General features: G+C 40.3%; 1 protein-coding gene across 3 annotated transcripts in view; it reads left to right on the forward strand.

The window, feature by feature from the left end:
• PDE4D (phosphodiesterase 4D) overlaps positions 1–17,022 on the forward strand; it is a 354,587-nt gene that overhangs the window by 292,535 nt on the left and 45,030 nt on the right. For all 3 annotated transcript variants that reach the window (XM_088157223.1, XM_088157224.1, XM_014881794.2), the window contains exon 6: positions 15,136–15,248. In XM_088157223.1, the coding sequence (XP_088013349.1) occupies positions 15,136–15,248 (113 nt within the window). The remainder of the gene's footprint in view (positions 1–15,135; positions 15,249–17,022) is intronic.

The raw sequence follows: 17,022 nt of genomic DNA on the forward strand, positions 1-17,022 counted from the left end.
GTGAAATTCCAAGCTGAATTTCAGATATCTGGCATCTGGACATGGTTGTGGATAAGCAAGGTATATGGTATAGATTTCATAACTTATTTTCCATCTCTGTGCTTCTCTGTTGGAATACAGATACTTTAGGTTGTGGACTGTGTCTTAATGCAATGTTCTTCAGTAAATATCAGAGAGACTTGAAGTTCAGTTTTTTAACTTCTTTAGCATTGCTATAGTATGAATAATTAATCCACCTTGAACCAGCTAGTAACCAAGCTTCAGTAGAAATTTACAAGTCTATAAAAATTGTATTTATTTGATTTTTTCATGTAATGTAATTCATATTTCCCATTGCCTCACTTTATTTCTCTGTAGTAAAACAAAAAGTGATTAGACTGATAGGCACCATAAGTTTATCTAAACTGAATTTTCAGCTGTTATTCCTGCTTGCAAAAAGCTATACTGATAACACCTGTGAGCAGATGAATTATATTTTTATGTGAAAAATGTACTGGAGTCTTATGACTCCAGTAAGACTTAAGTCTTACTCAAAAACATTGAGTATTTCTTCCACTTGATCTTCATCTTTAAGGAATTACAGAATTTTTGGCTATGTTCTTTTCATGTGACAATATTCCACATGTTAAGGATGGGCAGCTGGAAGGCATGATGAGGCTGCTTGCCTGGAATAATTGGCTTCTACTGTGTGGAGCAGCTCAAATATTGTATTACAGTATGTAATTTGGATGTGCATATTGACTGTAGTTCAAAGCATTTCATTAATCTGCAGCAGCAAGCTGAGCTTCCTTTGGGCTGTTTCCTTACGTATTTACTGAGCAGGCTACATGCAGCACTTGAGGAAAAGATTGTCACTTCCAGCTATGGACTGAGTTATCTTTGGAATATAAAGAAATTAATCTGAGTCTTTTTGCTTTCCTTTTTTTTTCTAATGACTGTCATATTTTGCCAGTCATTCTTGTGGCTTTCTATTAAATCTTAAAACGTCTTTGCTGGCGCATGGAGGTAGATGGCAAGAGTAGTTGTGGAGGTCTCTGTGGATTGGTAAAAGAATTGTTATATCCTTATGTACATGCTATTTATTAAGCTTTAGCAGTGTTCTCAAAAGCAGGCTTCTGCCAGTTCAAATTTGTCATCTGTAACATGCAGAGACATTAGAGTTCTTTGGTCAGTTGAATCTGTCTTGTTTTCTTGTCTCCAAACACTTTTAATATGCTTCTCCTACCCTTTATCTATACATATTCCTTTAGACGATGCTCTGATATTTTTCTCCTTCAGCTTGAAGGGATGAGAGAGATTGAAAGTGCAGTTCTCCTTATCCTCAAGGGAAAGCCCAAAGACTTTAAACTACTTTGGTCTTTACCTAGCCACAATCAAAGCAAAGATCATCTGAATCCCAGAAGTTAGAAAGTGCCAGAATTTTACAGGATTCTGTAGGAATAATTCAAGTTGGACAGGGCTCTAAATAACCTGATCCAGTTGAAGGTGTCTTTGTTCATTGCAAGAGGTTTGGACTAGACAACGTTTAAAGTCTCTTCCGACTTGAACTGCTCCATGATTCTGTCAATCTATGAAGCATCTCTGGCAGGAGGTAAAGAATACAACTTTGATGACTGTAAGGTGCATGTGGTTCACTTCACTGAACCATCCCAGAGAAGAAAATCAGGTTGTCTGATTTTGTACACAGCCCATACATCCCTGCCCTGAGCTCTGCAGCACACAGTACACGAGCATGGCCTCACCCTGTGGCTTTTCATATTACACATCCAGGGTGGCCCAAGCTGCAGCTCACCAGCTTCCTATGCCTGGCAAACAGAGCCATCAGCACTCAACCAAGCTCAGCGACTGTTATTTTCCTTTGAGAAACAAATGCTGTGTTGACAATGATCTGTTTTAAGGATTGTGCGAGGTAACTTTGTAGATTATGTAAAACACTCATTTTTGCCTTTCACATTTCGTTACCTTGACTACTTGTCCAAACTCAAATGGCTTCTCCTGCTTGCTGGACTAACTTTACAGATTTATCTTCTCACTCCTGAGTTTGAATTCATTTGTATAAACAGGCCACATCCTCACCTACAGTAAATCAGTGTATAACTATTAAAATCTGATGACTACCTATTGGCTAAGATGTAGCCATTTGTTTTTCTATGATTTCTTTTGCAGAGGCATACTGTGATTTAGAGGACAAGGTGTTAAAACTATACCTCTGAGTAAAAAACACTCTCCTTGCCTTAAAGAAAAGGGATGACGTTTACACTGGACCAAATGGAATATAAATCAGAACACTCTTCTGTATTTAAGGTTAAAACAGGTTGGGAAACTCATTAAGAAGCAATCTAGAGCCCTACAATAATTGTGTCACAGAGGTTAAGAGAATTTACCTGATAATCAAAGCCTGATTTAATGTTTCTAATGGCAGAACATTCAACTACTTGTTCTAGTTAGCTATGTGTTTATTTCTAATGAATACACATTTATTTTAAAATAGTCAGTTTTTAACTGATTCTGGTGAGTAGTAGTGTTCCTCAGGACTCACAGCTGGGACCAGTTCTGTTCAGTATCTTTATGATTACATGAATTAGGGGATTGAGTGGACTCTCAGTAATTTTGGGGACCACATCATGTTGGGTAGTCGTATAGGAAGGTTTTACAGAGCGATTTTTGAGATAGATGGGCTGAGACTGACAATATGAGGTTAAACAAGGCCAACGGCTGCATCCTAACCTGGAGTAACAACAAGCCCAGGCAGTGCCACAGGCTGGCACAGAGTGGCTGGAAAGGACCTGGGGGTGCTGGTGACAGTGACTGACCATGAGCCAGGGTGTGCCCAGGTGGCCAAGAAGGCCAATGGCATCCTGGGCTGGATCAGCAATAGTGTGGCCAGCAGGAGCAGGGCAGGGATTGTCCCCCTGTGCTGGGCACTGCTGAGGCCACACCTTAAGAGATCAAAAAAGAAAACACAACCACCACTGTCATTTTACAACCTCTATTCATCTCTCCTTCTATCGCTCCTGAGGAGTGTGTGGAGCAACTCTTCAGTGAAACTTTTGCTTTTTGCAGGCAGTGGGACTATGCACAAGATTTCATTGGAGCTGGGGTTTTAGCTGCTGTTCTTCTCCTGTTGAAAATTTTTATAATCTAATGGCTATTCTTCACTTTATAACATTTTTCCTTTCAAAAAATTCATTGTCTCATTCTGAAGTCTGACCAAATTGAGCATCTCTTCTTGTTTTATACTTAATCATATTCTTTTGCAATCAGCTCCTACATTCTTCATTGAATTTCATTATCTACTGCAATGACTTCCAAAACAATCAAATAAAATGTTCATCATAACTATATTTGGTATTTTTTAACTCCTCATATGGGGAACTTCCCTCTGGCAGGTACAATAAGCCTGATGTGCATGCTGCTGAACATCACTGCCCACCAAACCTGCTCTATCACTTCCCTCAACTGGGTAGGGAGAGAAAAAATAACAAAAGGATCACAGACCAAGATAAGACAAGGAAGATATTACTCATTGGTTACCACCACAGGCAAAACAGACTCGACTTGGGAAAATTAGTTTAGTTTACTAAAAAATCAGATCAAAATATGATAATGAGAATTAAAACCCAAATCTTTAAATCTCAAAATCTTAAAAATACCCTTCCGCCTTGTCCCCTACTTCCTGTGCTTTTTTCCTAATTTCCTCACCTCTTCTCCTCCAGTGTTGCTGGGGAGTGGTTGTGGAGGTTATGGTTAGTTCATCACACATTGTTTCTGTCACTGCTTCTTCCTCAAGACAGGACTCCTTCACCTGCTCCATCATGGGATGTCTCCCACGGGAGACATTTCTCTGTGTACCTCCCCAGTGTAAGCTCTTCCTACTGACTGCAGTTCTCACAAACTGCTCCAGCATCTCACTTCCACAGGTTGCAGTCCTTCAGGTGCAGCCTGCTCCAGCATGGGTCCCCCACAGGGTCACAGGTCCCTGGCAGGACCTTACTCCAGCACGGGTTTCCTATGGAGTCACAGCTGTGTCTCAGGCATCCAGCTGCTCCAGCGTGGGTCTCCTCCATGGCTGCAGGGGCACAGCTGCCTCCCCATGGGCTGCCCCAGGGGCTGCAGGGGAACCTCAGCTCTGGCCCCTGGAGCAACTCCTGTCCTTCCTTCTGCACTGACCTTGGTGTCTGCAGGGCTGCTCCTCACTCCTGTTCTCACCCCATTCTTTTCTGGCCACAATTTGTTTCTGCACAATACCTTTTTCTCCTCTCAAATACATTATCCCAGAGGCATTGCCACTGTCACTGACAGAGTCAGCCTTGGCCTGTGGTGGGTCCATCCTGGAGCTGCCTGGCACTGGATCTTTCAGACATGGTGGAAGTTTCTGGCAGCTTCTCACAGAACCCACCCCTGCAGCCCCCCTGCTACCAAAACCTGGACATACAAACCTAAAAGATTCTTCTTCTATGTACCTTTAGCATAAATCTTTATTGAAGAGGTCCACAGTAGAGACTAAGCAGATTGTACATGTTTTCCCTGTTTTCCTGTAACTTTCAGACATTCATTGCTGATCTATCTTATCTTCACAAACTGAATAAGCTTCTTTTACAATGAAAAGGATGCATGAGTTTGGGTTACCCTCGCTGAAGTATTTTAAATTTGTTTCAAGAAGAATGTCACTTACCCATCCCATTGTGCATCTTCTCAATCTGTTCTTTCACTGTCTTTACCAGTCCTGTTTAAAATTATTTACTAGTTTATGCAACACCTGATTTCAAACTATCACTTTCCTCTTTCATGTTATTCAGTCTCTCTTCCCTCAAAACATACAATTGGAATTAGTGCATTTTTGCACAAGTTTAAAGATGAACTGCAGTCTGTAAAATATAAAAGACATATAATATAGTTTAAAAATGATATGTATCTTACTTTCCAATATCTACATTTTAAATGACGACTGATAACATTTTAAATGCCTATGCTTCCCTAAAAAATTTTGGAAGACTTGTATTTCCCTTGCGTGAACTGATTTCACCAGCAACACGTAGGGGAGCTCTGCTCTAATCAGCTGCTGATGCTCTAATTCTTCAGGAGAAAAGATCCTGGCCCCCAGATCTCAGAGCATCTCATTTTGATTTTAAAATGCAATTTCTTGAAATGTTGAAGTCCACCTATGAATGTTGTTACTGGGACTAAAACTGTTAGTTATTTTTTATCCCTTCTTTAAAAAAAAACCCACAAAAAAGATAACTTCTATGGTTCAATTTTTTCCATCATATTAACATATTACTTGGGTTGGGGTTTTAAAATTTCTGTTTTGATTGTTACTTATGTTCTTTGTCTTTTATATTGCCCTGTGGTTTGACAATAAGCAAAATATGAAGAAAAATTATAGTGGTCACTTGCAGGCCTGGAAGGAGAGAAGCTTCCTATTTATCTGTATCAGAAGAACATTAAGAGAAAAAAAACTCGGGGAGAAGACCCAGAGTTTTGATGGATTTCTACCATCTAATCCTAAATATGTCTCTGGAGTACTTGTAGAATAATATTTTGAATATATTTATAAGCAGTTATGCTACAACATGGAGATTATAAAAATATTTATGACAATAGTAAAAGTTCCATTAGAATTGCCTAACTGAAACCAGAGTTTATCCACAATCTCAGTTTTATACCTTGTAGGCAAAAGGATAAAAGGATTATTTACTTCTTCAGCACTGTCATAGAGAAGAATGGAATTTTATACGAGATGGAGGAGATGATCTGTATATTTTGTAGAGTAAGGGTCTGATTGAGCACATATTCACTGGGAATAATCTGACAAGAGTATCCGTTCAGACAAGAATTTCAAATTTTTCCAATGTCATTAGTCAGGCATGAGAGTCCAGTGATAAGGAGTGTGCTGCTAACCCAAAGGCTGGTTCAGACACCACCTGACCTGGGAAAAAGACTTTAAACCTAAATAAATATTGAAGCTAAAAGAGATGTTTACCAGTTGTCTCTGTTCTTAGTTTAGGGGAGAGTGCAAAAGTGTAGCCTCTCTGTGCTATATGAATACAACCCAGCTAATTGTGTATGGAGGGAAGAGCAGTTTCACAAAAGGAAAGAAGGGAAACTTCATTCATGCTACTGCCCTTTCTTCTGCTTTCAGGAATGAAGATGATTGAAGTTGTGTGTTCTTGTATTTTTCCTTTTGCTTTGCTGGAAAGAAAGCATTCTTCCTGCTACATAGCTGGGGCGAGGCTGAGAATTTTCCTCTCTCCTGCAACGTCTGAGATTCTGAGATAAAGCCTTTCTCTATCTGCTCACTCTTTCCATCAGTTAAGTTAGTTTATCTTATCAATATCATGCATCTCTGTTTCATATAATTTCTCTGTAAAATTAGTTAGACATTTTAGAATGCTTCCCTTAGGAAATAGGTGTATATTACCAGCAGCCACCTATTAACTTTCAAAATCCCTGACCCCTGCCAGCTAAATCTGATAGCAAGGTAGTGATTTATTAAATGTATTAACCATGTATTAAATGTATAAACCATGTAAAAATGGTGGATTTATAGAAAAGCCTATTAACACTGTCTTTAAACGCACAAACAAATAAACAAAAACCCAGATGTAGTTTGAACATATTTCTTATTAGAAACCAAAGGATTTATTTGAAGAACGGCCAAAGTGAATGCCTTAACTTTTGAAAAGTTTTCCTTCAGTTTTCCCACTTTACCAGACACCAGGAATTCTACTCAGGTTTTTTGGCAAAGACAGATTAAGCTTTTTTCAAACTTTGACATTTATATTTTTTTAATATAGTGTGAGCTCAGTATGCACCATTGCGTGTCAGGAAGTTTAGCTGTCAAACACACAAAGACACAAAAGCTTAAGGAAATTATTTGCTTTGGTGTTTACAGATTACTTTCTTTTTATTTTATTCCACAGTGATATCTGAATATATAGTTGTAAAGTTTCTGAAGGACACTCAAAACCAAACTGATAACATAAAACTCTTTCCCAGATGGAACCCCCAATTTTCTCATTTCAGCTTGATCTAAGCAAGTTCCAGTTGATAATAAACATTTTGTTACAGAAGAGTTTCTAGGTTTTGGAGCTATTGACGTCTCAGGCAAAAACAATATTAATCTGCTTAAAAGTGAAACTGATGATTTCTAATGGGCACTTTTTAACAAAAACTTGAGCTGTTTCTTCGTGTTTGGCTTCTATGTCCTAATACAGCAGGAAAACAAAACTGTGACTTGATGTTTTAAATAGCGAAATTTTGTACATTTACGTTTAGTGATTTGTATTGAGTTCATCATGACATCCGTATAGTATATAGGAAATGAGTGCTTCAGCAAAATCCTGAGAGGAACAATGTAATATCCTTTGATCCCTTCTAGCACAGACGAAGACTATTGCAAACATGACACCATGGCCATTTGAGCCACACACTTTACAAAAATGTGGCTTTTATTATTTTTAATTGCTAATTTAATCACAGAGTGGTTGAAGCTGAGAGGAACTTCTGCAGGCCACATAGTCCAATTCCCCTGCCCAGGCAGTGCCAGCTATAGCAGGTTGCCTAGATTATGTCCCAATGGCTTTTGAAGATTTATAAGCATAGAGACTCCACAGAACAACCTGTGCCAGTGTTCAGTCACCCTCACAGTAAAAGTTTTGCAATGTTCAGAGGGAACATCCTGTAGTTTAGTTTGTGCCTGTTGCCTCTGATTCTGTTCCACTTTGAAATCTTTCACTGCTCTTATTATGTTGAATCAACAGCAGTATCCTTCTTGGAAAAAACTGGCTTACAGCTATAAGGGAAACTGATTTGAGAATATATCCTTTCCACTAGAAGAAATATTTTTTTCTATTATATAAAAAATAGAATAAGAAAGCAACTTGAGCAATGGATCCATTACTGAACTCCTTGTCCACAAGAGAAAAGAATTGACACAATCCTCTCACAACTGTTGGGAGAAAAAAAGATTTGAAAAAGAAACAGACATTTTCTCAAAATTGAGTTTGTTCATGAAAAGGAAGCAATAAAAATACATTAAAAGGACATGGTGTTACTTGAGCTACTTGAAAATCAAGAGCTTCCCTCTTTTCTTCATTTTGGGCAAGGTTGATTGCTTGATGAAAAGGCGTACTTCTTTTTGCCAGTGAGTAAGTGACAGTGGTCCTTCTGGCAAATTCTTACAGGCAGTGGAGTAAGGAATGTGTTAGTACTTTGCCAAATTGGTCAGAGGGGAAAGGAGCCCTGGGTAGGGATGAGTGGTAACAAAAGAACATTCATTTGGCCTTGCTGGATATTTGATAATAGCAAAGAGTGAATTTAAACATTCACACTGCAAAATTTTGGTGTGCTTTGCCATTGAGGCAGTAAATTATTTAAATATATGGTCTGTACTGAAGGCATGTTTTCCTGCTTGGCTTCAATTGAAGATACTTTATGATATTCTGCCTTATTATGGCATTTCGAGACTGTTTGTTTAGATAATTTGCAAATACCTCATACAGAAATTCTTCTAGACTTTAGGGCAAATTATATCATTATGAGTAACTTTGTTCCAGACCTTTTTTTCCAAGAAATACATAAAGTTATTAGAGGAAAAAAAGCCAGCATAAGTTAGCAGTCCCACACAGAGAAACCAAACCACATAGTGAGAGCCTAATGATACAGTTCTTTATTTAAAGGAATCAGAAGTGTTTTATTTACTCTAAACTAAGTGTTATAGGCCTGTTCCAAGAGCCCAATAACTTCTTCCTAGATATCTGCAGTGTTCCTGTTACCTGGTTTCATAACAATATAAATACATATTTTTCATCCTTTTGTCCTTGACATAGAATCGTAGTATACAGAGATATTGTCACATGAGATATTTGGTTTGTTCTAAGACCATGAGAGAAATAAAAAACTGTTTCAGGAATAAAAATTACTTTTTTCCTAGATCCTCATTTAATGTGTGTTTTGTTCATACAAATTCTTTATGCACTCCTTTTTTATTATGTAACTATAATCAAGTATTTTGACAAGTTGGGCATAACTGGAATTTATCATTTTCATCCTATTATACCCTGAAAGTTTCTGCTTTCTCTGTTCAAGGAGATAAGGCAGTTTTCACAGCCTACAGCTAGTGCTACTTAAATAAAGCAGTATGTCTTTGTCATTTGGGCACAGTGTCTGTATGTGTGAGGCTACTAACAGGTACAAGGAAATTTTCTTTACTTGAAGAAGAAACTTGGAGAGATTCCTAGCAGGGAAAAACTGAGTGTTATGAGCGGGACCATAAAGACACTTGCTGAGAAACCTGCTGCAGCTGAGTGGTTTTCTCAGATGCTCATTCTAAAATCTGATCAGGTGTATTTTGGTTTACTTGTGATTGTGGAGAGATGTGCATAAATTTCTACATGTTGAACAAGAATATCTTTCATAATTACTTTTTATCAGCAGTGAGAAATGTGAACGCTTGACAAAGATAGCCTTTTAACTCACAATATGTGTGATTTTCTCAGTAAGATATTAAAAAACCTAAGTTGTAAGTAAATGGATGCTATTTCTGTGCTAAATAAGAGTTAACATGGCTATAATTAATAGAAACTATCAATATTGACTAAATATATCAGTGACTTCAATTTTAGGTCATCAGTTAAGTCTCTAAGTATGAACATCCTCATTTACATTAAAAGATCTTGATTTGTACCTCTGAGGATTTTTTTGAAATGTTGTAGCAATGTAGTTTAAGAGAAAATTTTGGTTCTGTAATTCTGTCGCTGCAAACTTCAAGCTTACAGTAGGTTGAAGGGCAAAAAGATGGTCAGAAAATTCAGGGATGATGTCCAGGGTCTGAATCTCACAGTAGATCATAGAATCATAAAATGTTTTGAGTTGGAAGATCATCTACTTCTAAACCCCTGCCATGGGCAAGCCACTTTTTACCAGACCAGATTGCTCAGAGCTCTATCCAACCTGGCTTTAAACACTTCCACGGATGGGGCATCTAAAACTTTTCTGGGTAACCTGTTCCAGTGCTTCACCACCCTTGTGGTAAAAACCTCCTCCCAATACCTATTCTAAACTTTCTTTTTTTTCAGTTTGAAGCCATTCCCCCCTGTCCTGTCACTACATTTGCTTGTAAAAACTCTCCATCTTCCTTTATGGTTCCCTTCAGGTACTGGAAGTAACAGCAATTAGGCCACCCCAAAGACTTCTCCAGGCTAAATTATACCAGGTCAAATTATCACCTATCATAGGAGAGGTGCTCCATCCCTCTAATCATGCTTGTGGATCATGCTTGTGGCCTCTCCTGGACTTGCTCCAGCAGTTCCATGTTCTCCCTTTGCTAGTGACCCCACAGCTGGATGCAGGGTTCCAGGATCTCAGCAGAGCAGAGCAGAGGGGCAGAATATCCTCCCTGCCCTGCTGCCCACACTGCTCTGGATGCAGCCCAGGACAATTTGGCTCTCTGGGCTGGGAGTGCCCATGGCTGGGTCATGTCCAGCCTCTCACCCACAGCACCCCCAAGGCCTTCTGGGCAGGGCTGCTCTGGGGCTGTTCATGCCCAGCCTGTGCTGATACCAGGGATTACCTCAACCGAGATGCAGCACAAGCACTTCGTCTAATAAATCTCATGGAGTTCCCACAGGCCACATGTTCCCACCTTGTCCAGGTCCCTCTGGATGACATCTCATCCTTCAGGTGTGTCAACAGCACCACTCACCTGCAAATCTGCTCAGGGTGCACTCGAAACCTTTGTCTATGTCTGTGATGAAGATACTAAATAACAGTGGTCCCACTGAGGGCACCACTTGTCAGTGATGTCCATGGGGACTCTGAGTCCCTGACCACGACCCTCTGGATGTGGTCATCCAATCAATTTCTTATCCATCTAACAGTCCACTTCTCAAATGCATCTCCCTGTAATTTAGGAGTAGGATGTTGTGAGGGAAAATGTCAAAGGATTTAGAGAAGTCCAGGACATCCACAGCCCTTCCCTTGTCCACTGATGCAGTCAGTCCTCTAGAGAAGGCACTGGATTGGTCAGGCAGGACTTGACCCTGGTAAAGTTGTGCTGGTGTCACAAATGACCACCCTGTCCTCCACGTGCCTTAGCACAGCTTCTAGGAGGACTTGTTCCATGATCTTCCCAGGCACAGAAGTAACCCTGATAGGTCAGTAGTACCCAGGGTACTCCTTTCTAACCTTTTTTAAGATGGGCACAATGTTTCTTCTTTTCCAGTCACAAAGATCTTCTCACCTGACTGCTATAACATTTCAAATATCATGGAGAGTGGCTTGGTAACTACATCAGCTATTTAGTTGAGGACTCTGGGATGCAGCCCATTGGGTCCCATAGACTTATCTATCTAGGGTTCCTTAGGTAGTCACAGACCCGATCTTTGCTTACAATGGACTTTGCTATTCCAGTCCCCATCTATCTGTCCATCCTCTCAAGAGGTGTGCAAAGAGAGAAATGAAGATTGTGGCAAAAATTTGTTGAATACCTCAGCTTTCTTTTCATTTGTTGTTACCAGTTTATTTTCAGCATTATGAGGCAGGGCACACCTTCTTTGACTTTCCATTTCTGGTTAGCTCTTCAGTTCATTTAGAATAGCCTGGAGGTTTTCAGAGCTTCTTCCAGTGGTGTGCAGCTCCAAAAGACAGTACACATGCCAAGACGATCTGGATCACATCACTGCTCAGCAGAGTTCTTGTCTTGCCTCCAAGACACTCCCATTTTAAGGCAAGTGGTCAAAGCCCTTCACTTTGTAGTTGCTGAGTCAACTCTTTTCCAGTCTCTGCATCACTTAGATGATCTCAACTGATCAGACAATAATGAAGAATCTGTACTCATTTTTTTTATTTTGCTGAAATTCATTAAAATATTGCAGAGATTAGTGCAAATACAGTTGAGTGGTTTTCTACTTGAGTAGAAAAGTGTAATATTGCTTTTTGTTCTCCAGGAGTAGCAGAACAACGTACATGAAAATCATGACAAACCATTGTGTGAAGTGGACACTGTACATAAATATTGCCATATAGTAATTTTTCCCTTCAAAATTTTTGAACAGAAATTGTTCCCAAATAATGATGTGAATTAAAGTGCAGCCATCTATGGTGGTGTTAGGCACTGTGCTAAGAATCAAGTCTTTTATAAACACAGACAGTAGAACACTCTTTAAAAAAATAGCTGTGCAGTGCCAAATGATTGTGGTAGAGCTTTTTCTTTCTGCTAGCCTTTCATTTGTTGGTTTGGTTTTCGGTTTTTTTTCTATGTACCATACTGAAAGCTACATACATTGGAACTACTTGTAATCTGTAAACTGAAAAGGGAACACTTGCTGTCACTTCCTTTCTTCTAAAAGCATATACAAAATAACATGCAAATTCTAAAAGCAGCTGGTGTTAAAATGTTCTCTTCCTCATATTAAGGCCTAATGAGACATAAAAAGAACCTTTGACATTTCAAGATGCCTCTTATTTAGAGAAGTTAATATGTTTTAGGACTTCGTCTGGGTGGGGAAGCTTGATCATGTGTCTAAAACAAAAAAAAAAAAAAAAAAGATTAGTAGATCACTCCTGGATCTAATTACAGGGCGTTATCTTAGAAGTAACAGAGAAGTCAGAAACAGTGTTGTAAGGCTCTCAAAGCTGCACAGCTGATAATTATTCTTTTATTCTTAGCTTAGTGGCACCAGAGTGTTATACTTGAAAAGCTGTTAACCTCAACATTTTCCACCACATTGTATAACAACAAAAGTGTGGGCCAAATTTAGAGCTTTGGTACGGTTCAGAAAAAAGCTTTCCTACGGTTGTTCTGCCCTTCAGAACTGCAGGTGTGCTTGTTTGATGGGTACTTTGCCATCATTTAGAAAACCTTTTATTTCCATTTAAGATTGGTCTGACAGCTCTGAGTTCTAAGAATTGTCAGGAGGTGCCAAGTCCAGCAAGTCTTAAGCCTAGCGTTGGCCATCAGAATTTTACTTAGCCTGAGTGGTCAGTCGGGTCCCCACAGCAGTCACAGACTCTTTGAAGTGTAGCAGTCTGAAGTGGGAGATTGTGAGAAGCATCCTGAGGGTGAGGTACTTGTGAGTGATTGATTCTGCTTTCTAATGTGCTTTGAGATGTGCTGGGAAGGTGAATAGTAGATAAAGATTCCTGAATGTAAGGTGCCATTGATAATGTATATATTTTTGCTAAATCTATAACAAACTGAGCATTTTATTAGTTTTACCTGAATATTGTATCTCTTGAGTTTATTTTGTTGTTTTCATACTTCTTGGAAAAAAACTTTATCTACATACTCTGTTAAATATTAGAAGGGATGTTAAGAAAAAAGATCTTGTTAACAAAGTCATGGTTCCCAGTATCTGATTTTCAAGAACTGCTGTTGGGCAGGCTTCAGGCTAGCAGGAAAATAACATCATACAAATTTGTTTTACTCTGTTCAAGAACTAGTGATCTATGATGTGTGTTGTATTATAGACCATCATGGATTCTCTTTTGATAGATAAACAGGCTGGAAATCCTGAATTTATTGGCCAGGGAATTCCTTTGGATGAGACAGCATTTGTAGTAAGTATGCATCTGAATGACAGGGTTTACAATCTAATAGGAATGGTTTTTGTTAAGTGTTGGTTAATGTGTTTACTGAAGTGGCAAGTGCTGCAAAATTTTCATTACATTGTTCTGCCAATTAATCTCAATTGAAACTTCTTCTTGTGTTCCTTTTTTTCAGATGGAAGTGAACTTTATTCAAAATTGTGGGGTGTTTTTGCAATAGTCACAAGTATGTAAAGTTTGAAAGTTGTGAAGGAACTTGAAGTTTCTGAGCATGTGCTCGGAAACATAAAAAGATACAGGTCTGGTATCCAGGATGTTGTACAGTAATGCACTGAGCTATTTAGCAGTAGTCCATGCTGGGTGTTTTATCTGAAAAGGAATTTTAATTAATTTATTTTCCTGATTTTGTCTGATGTTTGGAAAATAAGGTTAATTTGATGTGAAACAACAGAGATATTATAGATGTGAACCAGGTGAAGGGAGATGCTATAGAAGTCCATAACAAGCCCACCAAAGAAACATTTCTCTGCTTGGAGAATGTTTGCATGTAGCTGATCCAGATGTGTTCATGCCAGCAGTTTCAAAACTTGATGTTTCAGATACACAGCTTGCAAGACACCTGGGCTAAAACTCACTCAGCTCTGAGTTCAATGTGGAGAAGCATTCTTGCCTTCAGATCTACATTAGAATAAAAAATAGCCAGGCTTGGTAGGTGACACTTGCACTCTGTATGTAGGATTATTTTTCTAAAATTATTTGCATACTGACAGATTTCCTGTTGTTGGGGAATTATTGGAGAAGGGTATGTCTTCCTGTCTGTAACCGAAACTTCTGCAAGAGAGGTAGTTACAATTGAATATTGAGCAGTTTTGGTTAAACCATGGTGTTCCATGCCATTATTGGGTTCATTTCCCATATTGTGTTCCCATGTCCAGTTCCAAAACTTTTTCATCGGTTCTTTTGTGCTTACAGCCAAGATGCAATACTTTGTGCCTGCTCTAGCACACACACACACAGGCTTTGGGATAGAACAAACACGACTGCAGTAATTTGAGCACTCCTTTGACAGCCGGCGCCTCGGCGGGCCAGCGTTGTTCAGAACACTTACATGTGCTCTTATACCTTTCCCCACGCTTCTATGAAGGTTAACCAATTAATTTCTGATGGTGCCCCGGTGGGTAGGTAAGAGAAGGACGGGGAGGCCGGCTCAGCGCCCTGCCGGCGGGCTGTGGGTGGGTGCGGGTGCCCTCGGCAGCCGTGTCCCCGCTCTCTGCCGTCCTTGCCCCGCCGGCGGCCGGGGCGCGGAGCGGAGCCCGACGCCTCCCTCGAGGGGGCGGCGCTGCGGGCGGCGGTGGCCCCGGGGCGGGCGGCGAGCCGAGGCAAGGGGCGAGCCCGGCAGGACCAAAGTTGCTTGCCCCGGTGTCTCCGCGGCCCGGCGGAGCGGCAGAGCCGCTGCCCGCGGCGGCGGAATGAGGGAGCAGCGCCCGTGTCCGGGCACCGGCCGGCGGAGGATGGGCGCGCTGCCGCTCCCCGTGAGCCCCGTGAAACGCTTGCCGGCTGAGCGCGCCTTTCCCTGTCTTTTCGCAGAGGAGGCCTACCAAAAACTGGCTAGCGAGACCATGGAGGAGCTGGACTGGTGCCTGGACCAGCTGGAGACCCTGCAGACCAGGCACTCCGTCAGCGAAATGGCCTCGAACAAGGTAGGAGCCCGCGGGCTCGGCCCCGCCGCCCCGCTGCCCCTGCGCGGGCCGGGGGTCGCGGCAGCCGGGGCTGCGCGGGGTCAGAGGCGGCCGGAGGGGCCGCGGAGCTGGAACGGCCCCGGGCGCAGAAACTTGACATGGGCAAGCAGTGGCCAAACGCAGGTTTGGGAGCGGGGGCGGTTTCTGTTGTGGTTTTATACACCATTCTTTTTAATTTCAGTGCAAGTTGTGGAAGTGGTGCAGGTCTTGTAAAGCTACACTGGTTTCTTGTGTGTGCCAGTTTAAAAACATAAAGAGATTGCTCAGGGCTGCTGGCAATTATCTCTTCAGTTGCTCCTTCTTTTCACAGAACCCCATACAGAATTAGGGATCTTTCCTAGAAACGGTGTAGAAAGTAGCATGAAAGGTGATAAAGATAGTTCTTGAGCCCAGAGGAGCTGTATGGTGAATTCTATTTGTAAACAATGATGATGACAGCTCTCAGAGCGCTATTTGTTATGAAAGAACACGCTCTCAACCAAAGTGCCATCACAATAGACACCTACATCCAGAGGTGTGCTTCTGCAACAGAGTGCGCACTCCCTTCGCATCCTGGAAGCTGAGGATTTGCATTATCTGGGAACTCTGCCGGGATCTGCTATGGTCTGTATGTGCTTTGGTTTTGCAATTTGAAAATAAGTCCACATCCTTCATTTATAAGTAAACTTTCTTTCCTGATTTTGATTTGCAGGGAATATGCAAGTACATTTCTGGAGTTAGTTTTTTGAAGGTGAATTAATAAAAGTGCTGTGTTACTTCAAAATTTATTGTTATATTTTTCATCAACTGAGTACTTGAACAGCAGCTTGTACAAATAGAAATGAGAAGAAAGCTTTACTTAAACAGGCTAATTTTCCTGCTCTTATGTCTGCAAAAGCAGCTGATGATATTTTAGTATCTTTTAACCATTTCAGTTGTAATTCATATTTTAATTTGGAAAATAGTTGTTTTGACTCAGCTTATGCCTTCTTAATACTCTACTGTCTTGTTTTGACTGCTCTTACGAAGTATCTGCTCTTTCTTATTAACTGTTTTTCAGTTCCTGTTGAAGTGTGCCTGCAGATATAAAGTATTATTACACTTGTGCAGTTTAATCCCATGATGTGGTATTCCCTGTGCTTTTCTTGGTGTTAGAGAATCCCAGCACCAATTCGATCTCTGTTTTAAGAGTTACCTGCCTGGCATTATGCTATTCTCAGAACCGCATTTTCAGTTTTTATTGCAGCTGAAAGATCTTTTTACTCAGTTCCTATTGTATGTGCATCGGTAAGTTACAAAGTCAAGGGTTTACAAGGTTGTTTCAGCACTATAAGAATCTGAGACTTTGTTTCCAAAGGGAGTGAGATCAGACCGACCCATGCAACCTGGTCTTTCCTTGCTAACAAGTTTGGACACCTGTCGATTTCCTGAATTGTGATCTCTGTATGACCATTCTTTCACAAAATGCAGCATTTTCTTCAAGTATTTATTTCTTAACTCCCTATAATAGATAAGATATACAATATATTTGATGAAGAGTGAGGTAAGCTGTTTCTAGAATGAAGTAAAATTAATTGCAAATCAATGTTTTCAAAGTTTTACCAAGTATATTCAATTTTTTACAAAACGAGGACATTTTAAAAATAAAATTTGACAAATGATTTGTATCGATAAGTAGACTCAGAGGTGCTACTGAGTTTGATACTATGTTTTGTTTGTATTTGTTTGAATAAGTAAGCATTTTCGCTCTTATTTT

The sequence above is a fragment of the Sturnus vulgaris genome, chromosome Z (assembly GCF_052056855.1).
Source record: "Sturnus vulgaris isolate bStuVul1 chromosome Z, bStuVul1.hap1, whole genome shotgun sequence".
Taxonomy (NCBI): domain Eukaryota; kingdom Metazoa; phylum Chordata; class Aves; order Passeriformes; family Sturnidae; genus Sturnus; species Sturnus vulgaris.